At 45.2% G+C, this 20,519-nt stretch overlaps 1 protein-coding gene across 1 annotated transcript in view; it reads right to left on the reverse strand.

The window, feature by feature from the left end:
* Nucleotides 1-20,519, reverse strand: part of LOC144484580 (uncharacterized) — a 62,995-nt gene that overhangs the window by 37,384 nt on the left and 5,092 nt on the right. The window contains exons 3-4 of the mRNA XM_078203062.1: nt 11,331-11,340; nt 8,499-8,789 (exon numbers count right to left, since the gene is read on the reverse strand). Of these exons, the coding sequence (XP_078059188.1) occupies nt 8,499-8,789; nt 11,331-11,340 (301 nt within the window). The remainder of the gene's footprint in view (nt 1-8,498; nt 8,790-11,330; nt 11,341-20,519) is intronic.

Here is a 20,519-nt window from a genome sequence, read left to right on the forward strand (position 1 = left end):
GCTCCGGCCAGAGCGAGAAGCCGCTCGGTGATCTCCCCCTCCCCCCTCTCTCTCCGGCGGCTGCTGCTCCAAAAAGAGATCGAGAGCGACCGCTGGCGGCAGCCGCACTGCGCCTGCTCCGGACAGCTCGGCTCAGCAGCGCTCTCTGCGCCTGCTCCGGACAGCTCGGCTCAGCAGCGCTCTCTGCGCCTGCTCCGGACAGCTCGGCTCAGCAGCGCTCTCTGCGCCTGCGTGCTGGGCTGCCAGCTGAGGGAGTGGGGGAGGGGACTTTGCAAAATCTTCCCATCATTTTCTTCCAAGTCCCGCAGTTTGATTTGAAACAGAACAGCTTCTGTTTGTAGCTTCACCACAGACTCAAACATCACACACAAACTCAAACTTCACCACAGACTCAAACTTCACCACAGACTCAAACTTCACCACAGACTCAAACTTCACCACAGACTCAAACTTCACCACAGACTCAAACTTCACCACAGACTCAAACTTCACCACAGACTCAAACTTCACCACAGACTCAAACTTCACACACAGACTCCAACTTCACCACAGACTCAAACTTCACCACAGACTCAAACTTCACCACAGACTCAAACTTCACACACAAACTCAAACTTCACCACAGACTCAAACTTCCCCACAGACTCAAACTTCACACACAGACTCAAACTTCACCACAGACTCAAACTTCACCACAGACTCAAACTTCACCACAGACTCAAACTTCACCACAGACTCAAACTTCACCACAGACTCAAACTTCACCACAGACTCAAACTTCACACACAGACTCCAACTTCACCACAGACTCAAACTTCACACACAGACTCAAACTTCACCACAGACTCCAACTTCACCACAGACTCAAACTTCACACACAGACTCAAACTTCACACACAGACTCAAACTTCACCACAGACTCAAACTTCACACACAGACTCAAACTTCACCACAGACCCAAACACCACACACAGACTCAAACTTCACACACAGACTCAAACTTCACCACAGACTCAAACTTCACACACAGACTCAAACTTCACCACAGACTCAAACTTCACTACAGACTCAAACTTCACACACAGACTCAAACTTCACCACAGACTCAAACTTCACCACAGACTCAAACATCACACACAGACTCAAACTTCACACACAGACTCAAACTTCACCACAGACTCAAACTTCACCACAGACTCAAACTTCACACACAGACTCAAACTTCACACACAGACTCAAACTTCACACACAGACTCAAACTTCACCACAGACTCAAACTTCACACACAGACTCAAACTTCACCACAGACTCAAACTTCACCACAGACTCAAACTTCACCACAGACTCAAACTTCACACACAGACTCAAACTTCACACACAGACTCAAACTTCACCACAGACTCAAACTTCACCACAGACTCAAACTTCACACACAGACTCAAACTTCACCACAGACTCAAACTTCACTACAGACTCAAACTTCACCACAGACTCAAACTTCACACACAGACTCAAACTTCACACACAGACTCAAACTTCACACACAGACTCAAACTTCACCACAGACTCAAACTTCACCACAGACTCCAACCTCACCACAGACTCAAACTTCACCACAGACTCAAACTTCACCACAGACTCAAACTTCACACACAGACTCAAACTTCACACACAGACTCAAACTTCACCACAGACTCAAACTTCACACACAGACTCAAACTTCACCACAGACTCAAACTTCACACACAGACTCAAACTTCATCCTCTGGACAACATCTGCCCCTGGGAATTACAGAGACAGAGAAATTCTCTGGAACTGGAATTAGAGCTAAATATAGTGAGGGGAAAATGTTTGTGATTTTGTGGAACCTGTTTTTATTGTCTGAGTTTTTAAAGTGTAATTTATCTTGTCTATTCAAATACCGTTTCTCTCTTTGCATGATTTAGTGATGCTGATTTTAGATAAATTTCTGAAGTAAAAGTTTTTAAAATGTGAAACGGTGTCCTTTAATATTCCATTGGACTTTTCTGGAAATATGTTTACTTTTTAGGTTAATAACGACAGACATATGTCTTGTGTTGATAGAAGGTACATCTTGGTATATTTTTGTTTCAGTAATAAGATTCATGTATTGTTAGTTTTATTCTTGTTACATAATATAAAATCACAGAATCCCGACAGTACAGAAGGATGCCATTCAGCCCATCGAGCCTGCACTGACAACAATCCCACCCAAGCCCTATCCCCGTCACCCCAAATATTTACCATGCAAATTCCCCTGGAACTAGGGTCAATTTAGCATGGCCAATCAACCCAACCCGTACATCTTTGGAGTGTGGGGGTAAACCGGAGCACCCGGAGGAAACCCATGCAGACACGTGGAGAATGTGCAAACTCCACACAGACAGTGACCCAAACCAGGAATCAAACCCGGGTCCCTGGAGCTGTGAGGCCACAGTGCTAACCACTGTGCTACCGTGCTGCCCTGCATATGTAGCTTTGTTATACATTTCCAGTCAAAGTGACATTCCAGTTCAGAAGGAATCAATTTGAAATCTTGAGTCCATGTCAACTGTTTTTTGGAGAAATTCACTCAGTCCCATTCACCCTCTCTAACCCCTTAACCCTGCATATTAACTTCCTCATTGTCCATTTGATCTCATTTTGAACGCATTCGCCTTCACTTCCACCATCCTTACCGACCTCTTGCTGTCTAAATAAAGGTTTCTCAAATCCCCCTCCCACCATCTGTCTCATTAAGAAATGCTATACTGTCTACCACACATTTTTAGTCCAGTTATATGACCACAGAAATGAGACTTGTCCATCCTGAATTTCTATCCTGTACTGACAGTGATGATTTTTGTAAACCTCTTTTCAGAATAACAGAGGAGGAGGATTTACAGATTGAAATCTCAAAGCAAATATCAAGAATAATTGTTTGATTATTGGGACCAGAATATCATCGGCATTTGAGTCCAGGAGAAATGTTTCTCTCTTCTATCTGCTTCATAAGATTTTGAACATTGGTGTGACTGGAAAAGCAACGAGACACATGCAGCTAGACATTATACAGCCTGAAAGAACATCACCGTTTACAAAGGAGAGACCGTACACAAAGTCTGTGTGTGGACAACTCAGGAACCTAGAGAGACACAAAGACACTCACAACATGGAAAAACTGTGGAGACTGTGGAAAGGGATTCAGATTCCCGTCGGAGCTGGAAATTCACACTGGGGAGAGACTGTTCACTTCCACTAAATGTGCAAAGGGATTTACTAATTCATCCGACTTAATGACACACCAGTGAGTTCACACAGGGGAGAGGCCGTTCACCTGCTTAGAGTGTGGGAAGGAGTTCTCTTGGTCCTCCAATCTCCGGATACACCAGCGAATTCACAGTGGGGAGAGGCCATTTACCTGCTCTGAGTGTGAAATGAGTTTCAGTCGGTTATCTCAGTTGCAGACGCACCAGCAAGTTCACACTAGGGAGAGGCCATTCACCTGCTCTGAGTGTGGAAAGGGATTCTCTCTCTCTTACAACCTACAGATACACTACGGCGAGACCGTTCATCTGCTCTGAGTGGGAAAGCATTCACTACTTCATCTGACCTGCTGAGACACGAGCGAGTTCACACAGGGGAGAGGCCATTCAGCTGTCTAGAGTGTGAGATGAGATTTAATCGATTATCTCACTTGCAGACACACCAGCGAGTTCACAACAGGGAGAGGCTGTTCAACTGAGTGAGAAAGCATTCATTGATTCAGCCAACCTTCTGACACACCCGTGTCTTCATGCTGGGGAGAGGCCATTCACTGGGTCTGTGCAGGATGGCATTCACTCAGTTATCCAATCTGTTCAGATACCAGCGAGTCCACAAGTGATGACAGGGACTGGATTCTGCTGTTATTGCTGCTGTTATTCACATCCAGAACTGAACCATGTTCACTCTGACAGTTTTATTTTTATTCAGTGTGGGACATGGGTGTCGCTGGTCAGCATTTATTGCCCACCTCTCGTTGCCCTTGAGAGGGCAGTTGAGTGTCAGTCACATTGCTGTGGCTCTAGAGTCATCGTCGGCCAGACCAGGTAAGGATGGCAGATTTCCTTCCCTAAAGGACATTAGTGAGCCAGATGGGTTTTCCGGTAGGCGTGGCCCATGTTTGTTTAAAAAGTCAAAACTGGAAGGGTAAGAACTGTAAAAGGGCAGCTGGACTGTTCCTCTTTGAGTCACAGTGAGACATTTCTAATTAAACACACAGAGGGAATTCCCTAAGTTTTGACATGTTCATTCAAAAAGATTGCAAATAATTTGATTCAGAAAAAACAACCATGGGTTATTTGATTATTGTGGATACTGAAAACTCAATAGTTTCATGGTCATCAGTAGATTCTTAATTCTAGATATTTTTTATTGAAGTCAAATTCCACCATCTGTCGTGGTGGGATTTGAACCTGGGTGCCCAGAACATTAGCTGAGTTTCTTGATTAATAGTCTAGCGATAGTACCACTGGGCCATCGCCTCCCCAAAGTGGGACGGTCGGAGGGTTTCTTTCTGCTGGACTGACCGGTCTCATGACTTTGCTTCCAGTGGGCTGATGCTCTTTGAGCTGCTCCGCCATTCAATATGATCATGGCTGTTATTAATATGTGCAGCAAATTGTAATATTCTAAATAGGATATTCAGATGGTGATACATTTTCATTTCTTCCTGAGGAAGAGGTTTGTGTCTATCTGATCATTCATGTTTTAGAAATAAATTTTTAGTTTGAGAATTAGTATTTTTTAACGAAAGATAAATGAAAAACCTGGGTTGAGAATCTGACAAAAACACCTGAGGGAACTCGCAGTCTCAAGGCGTGGCCCATGTTTGTTTAAAAAGTCAAAACTGGAAGGGCAAGAACTGTAAAAGGGCAGCTGGACTGTTCCTCTTTGAGTCACAGTGAGACATTTCTAATTAAATACACAGAGGGAATTCCCTAAGTTTTGACATGTTCATTCAAAAAGATTGCAAATAATTTGATTCAGAAAAAACAACCATGGGTTATTTGATTATTGTGGATACTGAAAATTACATTTCTGGATTGTGAAAAGCAGCTGGAAGTAGCACAATTAAGGCAAGATTTGGGACATTAAGATCTTTACTGACCAGAATGTAGCAACGAATGCTGTAAAAAGGGGGCTGGGCTCAGCCTCTTCAGCTGGAGATCTGGAGACATTGGGTCGGACACTTAATGTCCTGTCTTTATTAGTGAGGTGACTTCTTCTCGCAGACTCAGGGTTACATGTTTGGTTTTGAAACTACAAGTTAATTAATTTAAACATCTATTGGATACGCTAACTGGTCTCCGTTACCATGGAGCTAAGTGATTCAGAGTGGAACCTTGGTTGGAATTCTGGGTGTTTCTCACAGAAACCAGGCAGTCTGCAGTGAGCTTGCAAACCGTCAGCTGTGGGACCAGAAGCTGTGAACCAGCTGTGGGAGCGGGAGCTGTGAGCTGTGAGCCAGCTGTGGAAGTGGGAGCTGTGAGCTGTGAGCCGTGAGCCAGCTGTGGAAGTGGGAGCGGGAACTGTGAACCAGCTGTGGAAGTGGGAGCTGTGAGCCAGCTGTGGGAGCGGGAGCTGTGAGCCGCGAGCCAGCTGTGGGAGTGGGAGCTGTGAGCTGTGAGCCAGCTGTGGGAGTGGGAGCTGTGAGCCGCGAGCCAGCTGTGGGAGTGGGAGCTGTGAGCTGTGAGCCAGCTGTGGGAGTGGGAGCTGTGAGCCGCGAGCCAGCTGTGGGAGTGGGAACTGTGAGCTGTGAGCCAGCTGTGGGAGTGGGAGCTGTGAGCCGCGAGCCAGCTGTGGGAGCGGGAGCTGTGAGCTGTGAGCCAGCTGTGGGAGTGGGAGCTGTGAGCCAGCTGTGGGAGTGGGAGCTGTGAGCCAGCTGTGGGAGCGGTAGCTATGAGCCAGCTGTGGGAGTGGGAGCTGTGAGCCGTGAGCCAGCTGTGGGAGCGGGAGCTGTGAGCCAGCTGTGGGAGCGGAAGCTGTGAACCAGCTGTGGGCGCGGGAGCTGTGAACCAGCTGTGGGAGCGGGAGCTGTGGGAGCAGGAGCTGTGAACCAGCTGTGGGAGCGGAAGCTGTGAACCAGCTGTGGGAGCGGGAGCTGTGAGCCAGCTGTGGGAGCGGGAGCTGTGAGCCGTGAGCCAGCTGTGGGAGCGGGAGCTGTGAGCCAGCTGTGGGAGCGGAAGCTGTGAACCAGCTGTGGGACCGGGAGCTGTGAACCAGCTGTGGGAGCGGGAGCTGTGAACCAGCTGTGGGAGCGGGAGCTGTGAACCAGCCGTGGGAGCGGGAGCTGTGAACCAGCTGTGGGACCAGGAGCTGTGAACCAGCTGTGGGACCGGGAGCTGTGAACCAGCTGTGGGACCGGGAGCTGTGAACCAGCTGTGGAAGCGGGAGCTGTGAACCAGCTGTGGAAGCGGGAGCTGTGAACCAGCTGTGGGACCGGGAGCTGTGAACCAACTGTGGGACCGGGAGCTGTGAACCAGCTGTGGGACCAGAAGCCGAGGAGGTCATTAGGAATCATGGGTGTTCCCAATGTTTAAATCCCCCAACAAGAAGGCAATGAAGTCCATGCTTGAATTGAGGAGTCCATGTTTTGAGTAAATTTTGAAATCTCAAAGGAAAGTTGGAGAGTTGTTTAGTCGAAAGCTAATAGAAGGATCCTCATGAAATCTTGGAGTCTGGAGAATAGCTGGAATACTGAGGAGAATTAAAGTGAATTCTGGGAGCTTTAACATACCTTTGGGATTGTCTCAGGAACAGAAGTGAATGAACATTCAAGATATTAAGTATAAGGACACTCTTGTCGAGGAGTAAGGGTTTAAAAAGTACAAAAAAGGAAAAATGCTGCAAAATCTCAGCAAGTCTGGCAGCATCTGTAGAGAGTGAAAACAGAGTTCATGTTTTGAGTTAGAACTGAGTTTACAGCATAAATCTTTACAAAATATAATTAATTGAGCTGGTTTTTAATATTCTGTTTATATTCAGTGAAGTTTGATTTTGTTTAAAAACCTGGAATCTTGTGATGGGTGTTTGGATTTCTCACTGAACGTTAATGTTCTCGACCCGAATTATAACAACACACACAATATTTCAAAACAATTTGGAAAATAAAACCATGATGGTCTTTATTTTGTACAAAGTATTACATTATAAGACACCCCTCATCGAGGATCTACAATAATTTCTCAGCTTGAGCAGCAGTGAAACAATCAGATAAATGAATAAAAATTGTACTAATTGTCATCCCTTCTGAATCAGGAGGACTATCCCCAGCACAGAGGGTCATTTGGAATTTTTCCCACAGACCAATTAACAGGGATTATACTCTCCAACCATCTCTGAAGTGAATTCTTTATATGAATCGTCCAGGCCAGTGCAGTTATCAACTTGCAGTTTGGCTGATCAGCTCAGATTTTCTGCAGCAATTCATCGATCACCGTGTGATTCCTTTCACAGAGTCCATCACTGAAAGGACTTTCAGCTGCTGTGTTCCTGACCAGAATGTTCATGTTTTCACACACGTCTCAAAACTCATCATTCAGAAACTGAGCTGGTGCCACAGCTCCAGCCCCAAGGGCCAAGGGAAGGTTCACTGTTGGGATGTGATGGCATCCTCCAATAATTTTTATACATTGTACACTTTGTCTTTTGTATGAGTCTCGTATACTCTTCATCAACTGCTCCTGCATCTTGAAGCAGGGCTTTTAATCTTTGGCAAGTAGTGTGAACAAATTGTCTGTGTAGTTTTAATATAATTTGCATCTTTCCCTTCTGATTTTTATCAAAGCTATCATTATTCCTTCTCAAACATTCAGATTGGAAACGTCAGGTATTTTTAAACATTCTCTGTTACCACGTTATAATCCTGACCGCCTTATGGTGAAGGAGAAAACTTGGTATAGATTTATTCACAGAGTGAAACATTACAGGTATATAACTCCTAATACCATTCCATGCTCTGTCAGTAAGTGTCTATATGTGCTCATGTAAACATCTAATCAATGTCCACTGCTTGTATATATTTAACCCCAAATTATACAATTAACATCCACAGGCAGAGTATTTAAAAGGTCTCTAATCGGTGTGACTGCCATAATATCTCAGCAGGTTGGATGACTCAGTGAATCCTTTCCTACACTCAGAGCAGGTGAACAGCCTCTCTCCTCCGTGTGAACTTGCTTGTGTTTCCGCAGGCTGGAAGAATCAGCAAATCCCTTCCCACATTCAGAGCAGGTGAAAGGCTTCTCCCCAGTGTGAACTCGACGGTGTGTCCGCAGACTGGACGACTCAGTGAATCCTTTCCCACACACACAGCAGGTGAATGGCCTCTCCCCGGTGTGAACTTGCCGGTGTTTCCAGAGGCTGGAGGAATCAGTGAATCCTTTCCCACACTCAGTGCAGGTGAACAGGCTCGCCAGAGTGAATTCGCTGGTGTGTCAGCAGACTAGTGGACCTAGTAAATCCCTTCCCACACACAGAGCAGGGGAATGGCCTCTCTCCAGTGTGAACTGCCTGGTGTCGCAGCAAGGTTAATAACTGAGTGAATTCCTTCCCACACACGGAGCAGGTGAATGACCTCTCCCCAGTGTGAACTGCCTGGTGGTTCTGCAGGATAGATGATGCACTGAATCCCTTCCCACACACGGTGCAGGTGAACGGCCTCTCCCCGGTGTGGACTCGTTGATGCATCAGCAGGTGGGCTGACCGAGTGAATCCTTTCCCACAGACTGAGCAGGTGAATGGTCTCTCCCCAGTGTGAACTCGCTCGTGCTTCCGCAGGGTGGATGAATCACTGAATCTCTTCCCACACACAGAGCAGGAGAAAGGCCTCTCCCCGGTGTGAACTTGCTTGTGCTTCCGCAGGCTGGATAAATCGCTGAATCTCTTCTCACACACAGAGCAGGAGAATGGCCTCTCCCCAGTGTGAACGCGCTTGTGTGTCAGAAAGTTGGATGAATGAGTGAATCCCTTCCCACACTCGGAGCAGGTGAATGGCCTCTCTCCAGTGTGAATCCGCCAATGAATCTGTAGCACTGATAAGGATTTGAATCCCTTCCCACAGTCAGAACAGGTGAATGGCCTCTCCTCAGTGTGAACCCGTTTGTGTTTCAATAAGTTGGATGAATTACTGAATCCCCTCCCACATTTGAAACAGATGAATGGTTTCTCCCCTGTGTGACTCCGTCGATGAATCTCCAGCTCTGATGGGTATCTGAATTTCTTCCCACAGTCCCCACATTTCCACAGTTTCTCCATGACGTAGGTGTCCTTGTGTCTCTCCAGGTTCGATGATCAGTTGAAGCCTCGTTCACACACACACAACACGTGTACTGTTTCTCCTCACTGTGAATGGTGTGATATTCTTTCAGGCTGTGTAACTGGTGAAAGCTCTTTCCAGAGTCAGTTCACTGAAGCACTCACTCGGCTGTGTGTGTCTCGGTGCTTTTCCAGTTACGCCATTGCTTTATATCTTTTGGGATTTATGTCTGCAAATCGCCTCCTGATATTCTGTAAAAGAAGTTCATGAAAGTTGTCATTTGGTGCAGAATAGAAATTCAAAACCAAAAATTCTAGTTTCTATGGAATCTTCTTTCCTCTATAATTCCTCAAAAATCCATCCAGACACATTGGCTGAAATTTTACTGGCACGTCTGCCTCGGAATTGGGGCAGGTGAGGTTTGCAGAATGGCATTCTCCGACGGGATCCTACGAGCCTCGGGTTGGCGTGCTGGTAAAATTCCAGCAATTTTCGCCATTTTCATTCTGTTGTCCCAAATATCAGCCAAACAATGTGGATGTGGAAGATGTGGAAGTGTTGGAAAGGGTGCAAAGGGGATTTACCAGGATGTTGCCTGGTATGGTGGGAAAATCGTATGAGGAAAGGCTGAGGGGCTTGAGGTTGTTTTCGTTAGAGAGAAGAAGGTTAAGAGGTGACTTAATAGAGGCACACAAGATGATCAGAGGATTAGATAGGGTGGATAGTGAGAGCCTTTTTCCACGGATGGTGTTGGCTAGCATGAGGGGACATAGCTTTAAATTGAGGGGTGAGAGATATAGGACAGACGTTAGAGGTAGGTTCTTTACTCAGAGAGTAGTAAGGGCATGGAATGCCCTGCCTGCAGCAGTGGTGGACTCGTCAACATTGAGAGCGTTCAAGTGGTTATTGGATAAACATATGGATGATATTGGAATAGTGTAGATTAGAGGGGCTTTAGATTGGTACCACTGGTCGGCGCAACATCGAGGGCCGAAGGGCCTGTACTGCGCTGTAATGTTCTATGTTCTAATTATAAGAACTTAAGAACTAGGAGCAGGAGTAGGCCACTGAACCTCTCGAGCTGCTCTGCCATTCAATAAGATCATGGCTGATCTTTTCATGGACTTAGCTCCACTTACCCACCCGCTCACCATAACCCTTAATTCATTTACTGTTTTAAAAAAATGATAGTGAAGGGAATGATTCATTCTAATCGACAGCTTCAAATATACGTGAAAATCTTAACACGCAGTCCGCTGAAATATATATTATATCTCATGTGAATAGATATAACTGGGTTAAAGGCCAACAGCTTTGTTTGGTATCATGAACTTTCGGAGCACTGCTTCTTCATCAGGTGAGACACATGATGAAGGAGCAGCGCTCCGAAAACTGGTGATTCCAAATGAACCTGTTGGATTTTAATCTGGTGTGGTGAGACTTCTTACTGTGCCCACCCCAGTCCAACACCAGCATCTCCACATCATGTATATAACTGGATGAAAAATGTGTGCTCTACCATACTCTATTTTTTAATTAGCAATACAGCTTCAGGGGACATTATTTAGAAAGCGATAATCTGCTTCTCTGCCTAAGACGATCGTGGAAGCAGTGGTAACTTATTTCAAAACGAAACAGGTGGATATTTGAAGCAAATAAACTTCCACAAGTACAGTTATTTAGGGAGGAATGGAGCTGACTAGATTGCTCGATGAAGCATTGGGAAGGACTGGAATTGCTGAATCTTTTCGCAAGGGCCCTAAAGATATCAGTACTATATTAAAATGTAGAAATAACAGTAAACATTTTTACAGAACCATAAATAATATGTCTAATATGTACCACAACAACACCAGGTATATCTGTGTGCTATATTAATTTACTGTCCCCTTAAATGTCAGCCATCCACTGGGGAAACCACCCCTATACTTGTGAACATTAGGAAAGAGACCATCCTTTTAGCCAGACAAATAAATGTGTCAAGCTGGAGGAGCAAAGGATGTCAATGTCTTTAAGACGGAGATAGACCTGGGCCAACCTTTCCAGAGTCTGCAGCCTCCCTGGATTCACTTCCTTTCCCTTCAGTTGCTGCAAGTCCCCAATTTCCCCCAGAATGAGAAAAGAAATGGAAAGTGTTTTACTCACAGATGTTGGACAGGGGAGAAATTTGTAATGTGTGAAGCTCAATCTTCAGAAAGAGGGAAGCAGCCGCTTGACCAGCTCCACGTTCAGACAATCAGGATGACCCGTGCAGCCATTGGCACAAAACCCGCCACTGATTGGCTGGATGATCAGAGTTCTTCCGGTCCTCCAGCTCTTGCCATTGGTCAATGAAGACAATAGGCAGCGAAACCCGAGCCCACGTGGGGCCGGAGACACTTTGACCTCCGAACGCGTGGAGCTGTTGTCCAATCCGCAATGTTGTCTTTTTCCTCCAATGGGTGACTGAGCGTTGGGAACGTCTACGCTAGAATCAGCCAATAGGAATCGGTCTGCTCTGCCATGACGTCGTGGGGTTCCAGTGCGCAGGCCCAGGCGCGCGGACACGCCCCCTCCCATTGTTTCCATTCCCCCTGTGCTTCCTCGAGCCAAGGTTCCAGGCAACCGGCTCCGGCCAGAGCGAGAAGCCGCTCGGTGATCTCCCCCTCCCCCCCTCTCTCTGCGGCGGCTGCTGCTTCAAAAAGAGATCGAGAGCGACCGCTGGCGGCAGCCGCACTGCGCCTGATCCGGACAGGTCGGCTCAGCAGCGCTCTCTGCGCCTGCTCCGGACAGCTCGGCTCAGCAGCGCTCTCTGCGCCTGCTCCGGACAGCTCGGCTCAGCAGCGCTCTCTGCGCCTGCTCCGGACAGCTCGGCTCAGCAGCGCTCTCTGCGCCTGCGTGCTGGGCTGCCAGCTGAGAGAGTGGGGGAGGGGACTTTGCAAAATCTTCCCATCATTTTCTTCCAAGTCCCGCAGTTTGATTTGAAACAGAACAGCTTCTGTTTGTAGCTTCACCACAGACTCAAACTTCACACACAGACTCAAACTTCACCACAGACTCAAACTTCACACACAGACTCAAACTTCACCACAGACTCAAACTTCACCACAGACTCAAACTTCACACACACACTCAAACTTCACACACAGACTCAAACCTCCTCCTCTGGGCAACATCTGTGAGGAAAACACTTTCTTTCTCCCTCTGGGAAATACAGAGAGTTGTGGGACTCTGGAACTGGAATTAGAGCCAAATATGGTGAGGGGGAAAATGTTTGTGATTTTGTGGAACCTGTTTTATTGTCTGAGATATTTAAAGACAAATTTATCCTGTCTATTCAAATACTGTTTGTCTGTTAATGCATGATTCATTGATGTTGATTTTAATTTGATTATTGCAAGATTTATTAGAAGGTGAAATCTTTCTCTTTGCTTTATTGCACTGGGTTTGTCTGGGAATGTTAATTTTAAGGTTATTGTACTCATAAGGATCATAACAACATTGATACATCTGGAGTTATTATAAGAACATAAGAACTAGGAGCAGGAGTGGGCCATCTGGCCCCTCGAGCCTGCTCCGCCATTCAATAAGATCGTGGCTGATTTTTTTGTGGGCTCAGCTCCACATACCCGCCCGCTCCCCATAACCCTTAATTCCTTTACCGTTCAAAAATGTATCTATCCTTGCCTTAAAAACATTCAATGAGGTAGCCTCAACTGCTTCACTGGGCAGGGAATTACACAGATTCACAACCCTTTGTGTGAAGAAGTTCCTCCTCAACTCAGTTGAGTGATAGAAGATCAGCCCTCATTCTTCGAAACTTTGAGAGAATAGAGGCCCAGTCTCCTCCTAGGAAACTCCCATCCTTCCAGGGATTTGTCAAATGAACCCTTGCTCCACTCCCTCTATTGCAAGTGTACTCGTTGGAATTTAGAAGGCTGAGGGGGGATCTTATAGAGACCTATAAGATAATGAAGGGGCTGGATAGGGTAGAGGTGGAGAGATTCTTTCCACTTAGAAAGGAAGCTAGAACTAGAGGGCACAGCCTCAAAATAAAGGGGGGTCAGTTCAGGACAGAGTTGAGGAGGAACTTCTTCTCTCAAAGGGTGGTGAATCTCTGGAATTCTCTGCCCGCTGAAGTGGTGGAGGCTACCTCGTTGACTATGTTTAAATCACGGATAAATGGATTCCTGATCGGTAAGGGAATTAGGGGTTATGGGGATCAGGCGGGTAAGTGGAACTGATCCACTTCAGATCAGCCATGATCTTATTGAATGGTGGGGCAGGCTCGAGGGGCTAGATGGCCTACTCCTGCTCCTATTTCTTATGTTCTTATGTATCCTTCCTTTAGTAAGGAGACAAAAGCTCCACACAATACTCCAGGTAATGCAGCAAGAGTGTGGGACAGTTATTTACAGCTTTCGGGGAACAAGATAGAAAATAATGCTTCATAGAAATTAACAACTGCCAATTGTAGATTCTATCCTTAACTGACGGTGATGAAATTTGTAAACCTCTTTTACAGGATCTTCAAAGGGGGAGGATTTGCAGACACAAAATTCAAATCAAGCATCAAGTGAAGAATTGACAGAGTCACTCAATTATCAGGATCTGAATATCATTAGCCTTTGAATCTCGAAGGAGAAATGTCTTTCTGTTCTCTTTGCTTCAGAAAGTTTTAAACATCAGTGTGACTGGAAAAGCAGCAAGACACAAACATCTGGTAAGACTGTTCCAGTGACAGTTACATAGTTTGAAAGACCATCACCATTTACACCAGGAAGAGATTGTACAGACGCTTTGTGTGGCCACCTCAGCTGAACAACAAACCTGGAGACAGGGACACCCGCACCATGGAGAAACCGTGGAAATGTGGGGATTGTGGGAAGGGATTCAAATCCCCGTCTCAGCTGGAAATTCATCGGCGCAGTCACACTGGGGAGAGACCGTTCACCTGCTGTGATTGTGGTAAGGGATTCACTCATTCATCCCACCTGCTGAGACACCAGCGGGTTCACACCAAGGAGAGGCCGTTCACCTGCTCCGAGTGTGGGAAGACCTTCACTACTTCATCTGATCTGCTGACACACCAGCGAATTCACACTGGAGAAAGGCCATTCACTTGCTCTGAGTGTGAGATGGGTTTCAGTCGGTTATCTCACTTGCAGGTACACCAGCGAGTTCACACCGGGGAGAAGCCTTTCACCTGCTCTGATTGTGGAAAGGGATTCTCTCACTCCTCCAACCTGCGGATACACCAACGCACTCACACTGGGGAGAGGCCTTTCACCTGTACTGAGTGTGGGAAGGCATTCATTGACTCATCAAGCCTGCGGATACACCAACGAGTTCACACCAAAGAGAGGCCGTTTACCTGCTCTGAGTGTGGAAAGGGGTTCAGTCGGTCATCCTTCCTGAAGGCACACCAGCGGATTCACACTGGGGAGTGGCCACCCACCTGCTCTGAGTGTGGGAAAGCATTCATTGATTCATCCAGCCTACAGATACACCAGCGTCTTCACACTGCGGAGAGGACATTCACCTGCTCTGAGTGTGGGAAGAGATTCAGTCGGTCAACCTACCTGCGCAACCACCAGCGAGTTCACAAGTGATGACAGGGATTGGATTCTGCTGTTATTGCTGCTGTTAATCACACCCAGGACTGAACCATGTTCATTCTGACAGTTGGTGAAGTGGGAGGATCAGAAGATCCTGGATCAGAAGGTCCAGCTCTGCTGGATTGGTCTTTCTCACGACTTTGCTTCCAGTGAGCTGGGAGAGCACATTTCCACAAATGAACCACACAAGCTGATGAAGGACATTTATTTTATACTGGATAGTAAATCCTACTTCTCCTTCAAGTAGATCTAAATTAAATATGTTTGTCTCTGTCCCATTGAGTCTGCAACACAGGGCCAGGCCAGTCGGCTCAATTGGTCTATGTCAGTATTTATGCTCCACATGAGCCTCCACCCACCCCTCTTCATCTCCCCCCATCAGCATATCCTTCTATTCCTTTCTCCCTCATGTATGTATCCAGCTTCCCCTTCAATGTATTCATGCTGTTCACCTCAACCACTCGCTGTGATAGTGAGTTCCACATTCTCACCACTCGCTGGTAAAGGTGTTTCTCATTAAATCCGTACTGGATTATTGAACCCCTTCGTAATCTTGAAGACTTCCGTCAGTCTTCAGTTTTCCAGAGAAAAGTAACACCGGCGTTTTCAGAGGGTTAAATGCTCTCAGTTCCAGGATTATTCTCATGGGGTAAACCGGTCAGTCCCATTGCCCCGTTCTATCCCTTTATCCTTTCAGTTCTATTTCCCGCAAGTGTCGGTCCATTTTCCTTGTTAAATCGTTCATCGTCTCTGCTTCCACCACCCTCACAGGCAGTGAGTTCCAGCTCATTCCCCCTCATTGCATAAAACATCCCTTTCTCACATCCCTCTGCATCTCTCGCTAAGAATATATAAATCTGTGCATCTCATCCTTGCACCATCAGCTAATGGGAACAGCTTTACCTTCTCACATTATTTAATCCTATTTTAATTTTGTACATCTCGAGCAAATCTCCCCTCCATCTCCTTTTCTCCAAGGAAAATAATCCCAGCTTCTCCAGCCTAGCTTTGTGGATAAAATTCCTCATTCCTGGAACCATCCCGGTAAATCTCCTCTGCACCCTCTCAAGGACCCTCACGTCCTTCCAAAAGTGTGGTGACCAGAACTGGGCTCAGTATTCTGTTGTGGCCTCACCCAGAGCTTTAGAAACTATCAGCATAACCTCCCTGCTTTTGTTCTCAATTCCTCAGTTTCTGAAGCCCGAGATCACATAGTCTCCAGATGGGAATGGTCAACATTTTTGCTTGAACATAAAATGCATTTTAACAACATTTTTTAAATGGCCGAAGAAGATTTTGACCAATGAAGGAAAGAGTTGTTGACACAAAAAGAAGCTATTTTGATCTTGCTCTCTCCAAAAGAGAATCCAGAATGTTTGAGTCTGGGAAATGAAATTAAAAATGAAGCTGCAGCTACAACAGAGCAAGAAGAAGACATTTCAATGTGGAATTGACTGGAATATTCTCTCTGGATTTAAACAATGGAGGAACTACAAACATGGAAGAAAGTAAAGTTCAAAACGTGCATTCTGAACAGACTGTTTTCAAAACTGAAGTTGAAAATTCACAAATGAACAGCAATGAAGACTCTCCTTTTGCAGGAGGAACTTTGCACGATAATTATTGTAAGAAGAAAAGTTTCAGAAAACACTGCAAGCAGTAATTTCCATCTTCAGTGGACTGAATTCCTGGACATGGAACCCAGCAGTGTGCTGTTACCAAGCTGGACTTGTGAATGTGAAGTGGACAATGGAGGGATTATTATGTCTATTGCAGGTTATAAGGTAATTAAACATTAGACTTTGGAACGGGAGTTGGCCATTTGGCTCTTTGAGCCTGCTTCACCATTTGATAAGATCACAACTATTTAAGTATACAACATGTTGTACGTTGTTGAAAGCAAAATACTGCGGATGCTGGAATCTGAACCAAAAACAGGAAATGCTGGAAAATCTCAACAGGTCTGACAGCATCTGTGGGGAGAGAGAAGAGCCAATCTTTCGAGTCTACATTGTAATGTTTCAAATGGGATAATACGAGGATGATACTTTTCATTTCTTCATGGGGAAGGTGTTGCAAAGATCTAATTTCATAATTCCTATGTTTTAGAAGTATGAGTTAGTTCAACAATTGCTTTTTTAAAAAATTTAAGGTAAATGGAAAACCCGCACTGAGAATCTGACAGAAACACCCGAAGGGGATTCACATTCACAAGGCGTGGCCCATGTTGGTTTAAGATGTCAAAACTCGAAGGGTAAGAAGTGTAAAAGGGCAGCTGGGCTCTTTTAGCTGGAGACCTGGAGACTTTGGGTCTGACAATTATTGCTCTGTCTTTGTTACAGATCGGAATTCTTCATGCAGACCTCAGGAAAAAAAGGTTTAGCTTTGAAGCTAAATATCTAACGGACATTCCAACAGATGTGTTAGCACGGGGATAAGTGAGCCCTGGTTGGAATTCCGGGTGTTTCTCACAGAAAGCAAGCAGTCTGCAGTTAGGTTGGAGGCCATCAGATATGGGACCAGCAGCTGCGAACCAGCTGTGAGACTAGAAGCCACTGGGTCATTAGGAACCAGGGGTGCTGCCAATGTTTAAATCCCTCAGCAAGAAAGCAGCGAAGCCCACGGTTGGACTGAGGAGTCCACAGTTTTGAGGTCTCAAAGGAAAATTGGAGAATTGTTTAGCCAAAAGCTAATGGAAAGACCCTCCATAAAATCTTGGAGCCTGGAGAATAGCTGGAAAAGTGAGGAAAATTAAAGTGAATTCTGCAGAGCTTTGGCATACCTTTGAGAGTCCCAGGAACAGAATTGAACTTTCAAGACATCATTAAGTATAAAGAAACTTTTGGGGTGAGGTTAAAAACAGGTTTGTACCATAAGTCTTTATCGATTACAGTATTCAGTTTGTAGTGCTGTATTCTTAAATTTTATTTTGTTTTATATATACAGTAAAGTTTGTTTTTGTTTAAAAATGTTAAATCTTTTCATGTAATTCTTTTAGTTAATCACTGGGTGTTCACAATTTTCTTTAAACGTTAATTGTCCCGACCGGGATCACAAAACATTCACACAAATAATGTTTCAGAGCAAAGCAAAGAAGAAAAAATGTGACTTTCCTCCTTTTGTACAAAGCATTACATATAAAGACACCCCTCTCCTCAGAACCACAATAAGTTGTTAATATTCTCTTCATGAAATAATCTGATAATTGAAAGACTTATGCTATGTTCATAGTGCTGGCTTTTAATATTTTGTTTTATAAATTTTGTTCTTGTTTAAAAATGTGGAATCTTGTGGTGCAATTCTTTGTTAATCACTGGGTATTTGAGTTTCTCTTTAAACATTAACAATCCTGATTAGGATCAGAACAATACACAGCAACATATTTCACAATGAATCAAAGAAAAAAAATGTACAAAGTATTACATTATAAGACACCGCTGTTCTAGGATCCACAATAATTTTTTAGCTCGAGCACTTACTTTAGTGAAACAATCTGATAATATGAATAAAATTTATACTAATTGTCGTCCCTTCTAAAGCAGGAGGGCGTTCGCCCGGCACAGAGGGTAATTTGGGATTTCTCCCATAGACCAATTGACAGGGATTCTACCCTCCAACCATCTGAAGTGAATTCTTTACATGAATCGTATTTATCAACTTGCAGTTTGGCTGATCAGCTGAGATTTTCTGCAGCATTTCATCGATCACCGCGTGATTCCTTTCACAGAGTCCATCACTGAAAGGACTTTCAGCTGCCGTGTTCCTGACCAGAATGTTCATGTTTTCACACACGTCTCCAAACTCATCATTAACAAATTCCCCTCCATTATCAGTCAGAAACTGAGCTGGTGCCCCAGGTCCAGTCCCTGTCAACTTCTCAATGACTTGGTCTAGAATCATCCTTTTGTCCTTGTCATGTATTATTGGAGAAAGACTAAATTGGATCACCCTGTCGATCATGTGTAGAATGGAAATATTTCTGTCTTTGTCTCATACCTTTAGATCCATGGAAATACCTTGTTAAGGTCATGTGCCAAGGGCAGCTTTACAATCAGATGTGACAGCATCCTTCAATACTTTTCACACATTGCACACTTTGCATTAGTTTGTTCTATGAGCCTCAGATACTCTTCATCAACTCCCCTGCATCTTTTTGCGGGACTTTTAATCTTTAACAAAGATTTAAAAATTGTTTGCGTAGCTCTAAGACTGGTTGCTGTCTTTATCTCTGGGATGGAAGGGTACCACACTGGTTAGCACTGTTGCCTCACAGCGCCAGGGACCCGGGTTCGATTACTGGCTTGGGTCACTGTCTCTGTGGAGTTTGCATGTTCTCCCCATGTCTGCGTGGGTTTCCTCCGGGTGCTCCGGTTTCCTCCCACATTCTGATAGACGTGCTGGTTAGGTGCATTGACCCGAACAGGTGCCGGACTGTGACGACCAGGGGAATTTCATGGTAACTGTTCCCCCGTCATTCCTGAGATTCATTCACCTATTAGTGCTTTTCCAATCCTGTCTTTTTTGTGATATCCAGATCTGCTAAATATACTTACACCCTCATTCAAAACTTGACAAAGTCTGACTATGCTTCATAGGCACCCATCAGATCATCTTTCTTGTAAATCTCATCAATGAAACCGAGTAAAAGATCCAAGCCTTGATCAGTATACGACCAGTGGATTTCCAGCTCAGAAAATGTTTTGCTGCCAATTTTCCTTTCGTTAGACAGTGGCAATGCCAAGGCCAGACCTTGTTTTCTCATTGTTAGGGATGTAACCCGTGTCCACATCGCCACTTCATTCTTCCACTGGTCGTATGGTTCAGGCTCCGAGAACATCGGTGGGTAATCAGGCCCTGACAATTCCCACTGGCTTTCATCTCTCACAAAAGCTGCTGGGACTGTAAACTTCTGTCTGAAATATACATTCCTCCAATTTCCAAACTTCACCATTGGACAAACATTCTCTGTGACCATGTTATAATCCTGACAGCCTTGTGGTGAAGGAAGAAACTGGAACCAATCTTTACTTGGAATACATTTAACTCCCAACTCTTTATACATACTTTCTTCAGACACACTCAGATAATTATTTGATCAAAGCCCTCCATTCTTAAACTCAATTGATTCAATTAACACCCATAGTCAGGGCAGGAATCCGGGTTCAATTCCAGCCTCGGGTCACTGTGTGGAGATTGCATGTTCTCCCCGTGTCTGTGTGGGTTTCCTCCGGGTGCTCCGGTTTCCTCCCACCTTCTAAAGATGTGCGGGTTAGGTTGATTGGCCATGCTAAATTGCCCCTTAGTGTCAGGGGGATTAACAGGGTAAATGTGTAGGTTTACTGGAGTGGGGCCTGGTTGGGATTGTGGTCGGTGCAGACTCAATGGGCCGAGTGACCTCCTTCTGCACTGTAGGAATTCTGTGATTAAAAAGAAAAGGTCTCTAATCGGTGTGAACTTGTTGGTGTGTCAGCAAGTTGGATGACTGATGACGTTCCCTAAACTCAGAGCAGGGGAATGGCCTCTCCTCAATGTGGACTTGCTGGTGTCTCAGCAGGTTGGATGAATCAGTGAATCTCTTCTCATACACAAAACACATCAAAGGTCTTTCCCCAGTGCGACC

This window comes from Mustelus asterias, unplaced genomic scaffold (assembly GCF_964213995.1).
Source record: "Mustelus asterias unplaced genomic scaffold, sMusAst1.hap1.1 HAP1_SCAFFOLD_116, whole genome shotgun sequence".
NCBI lineage: Eukaryota > Metazoa > Chordata > Chondrichthyes > Carcharhiniformes > Triakidae > Mustelus > Mustelus asterias.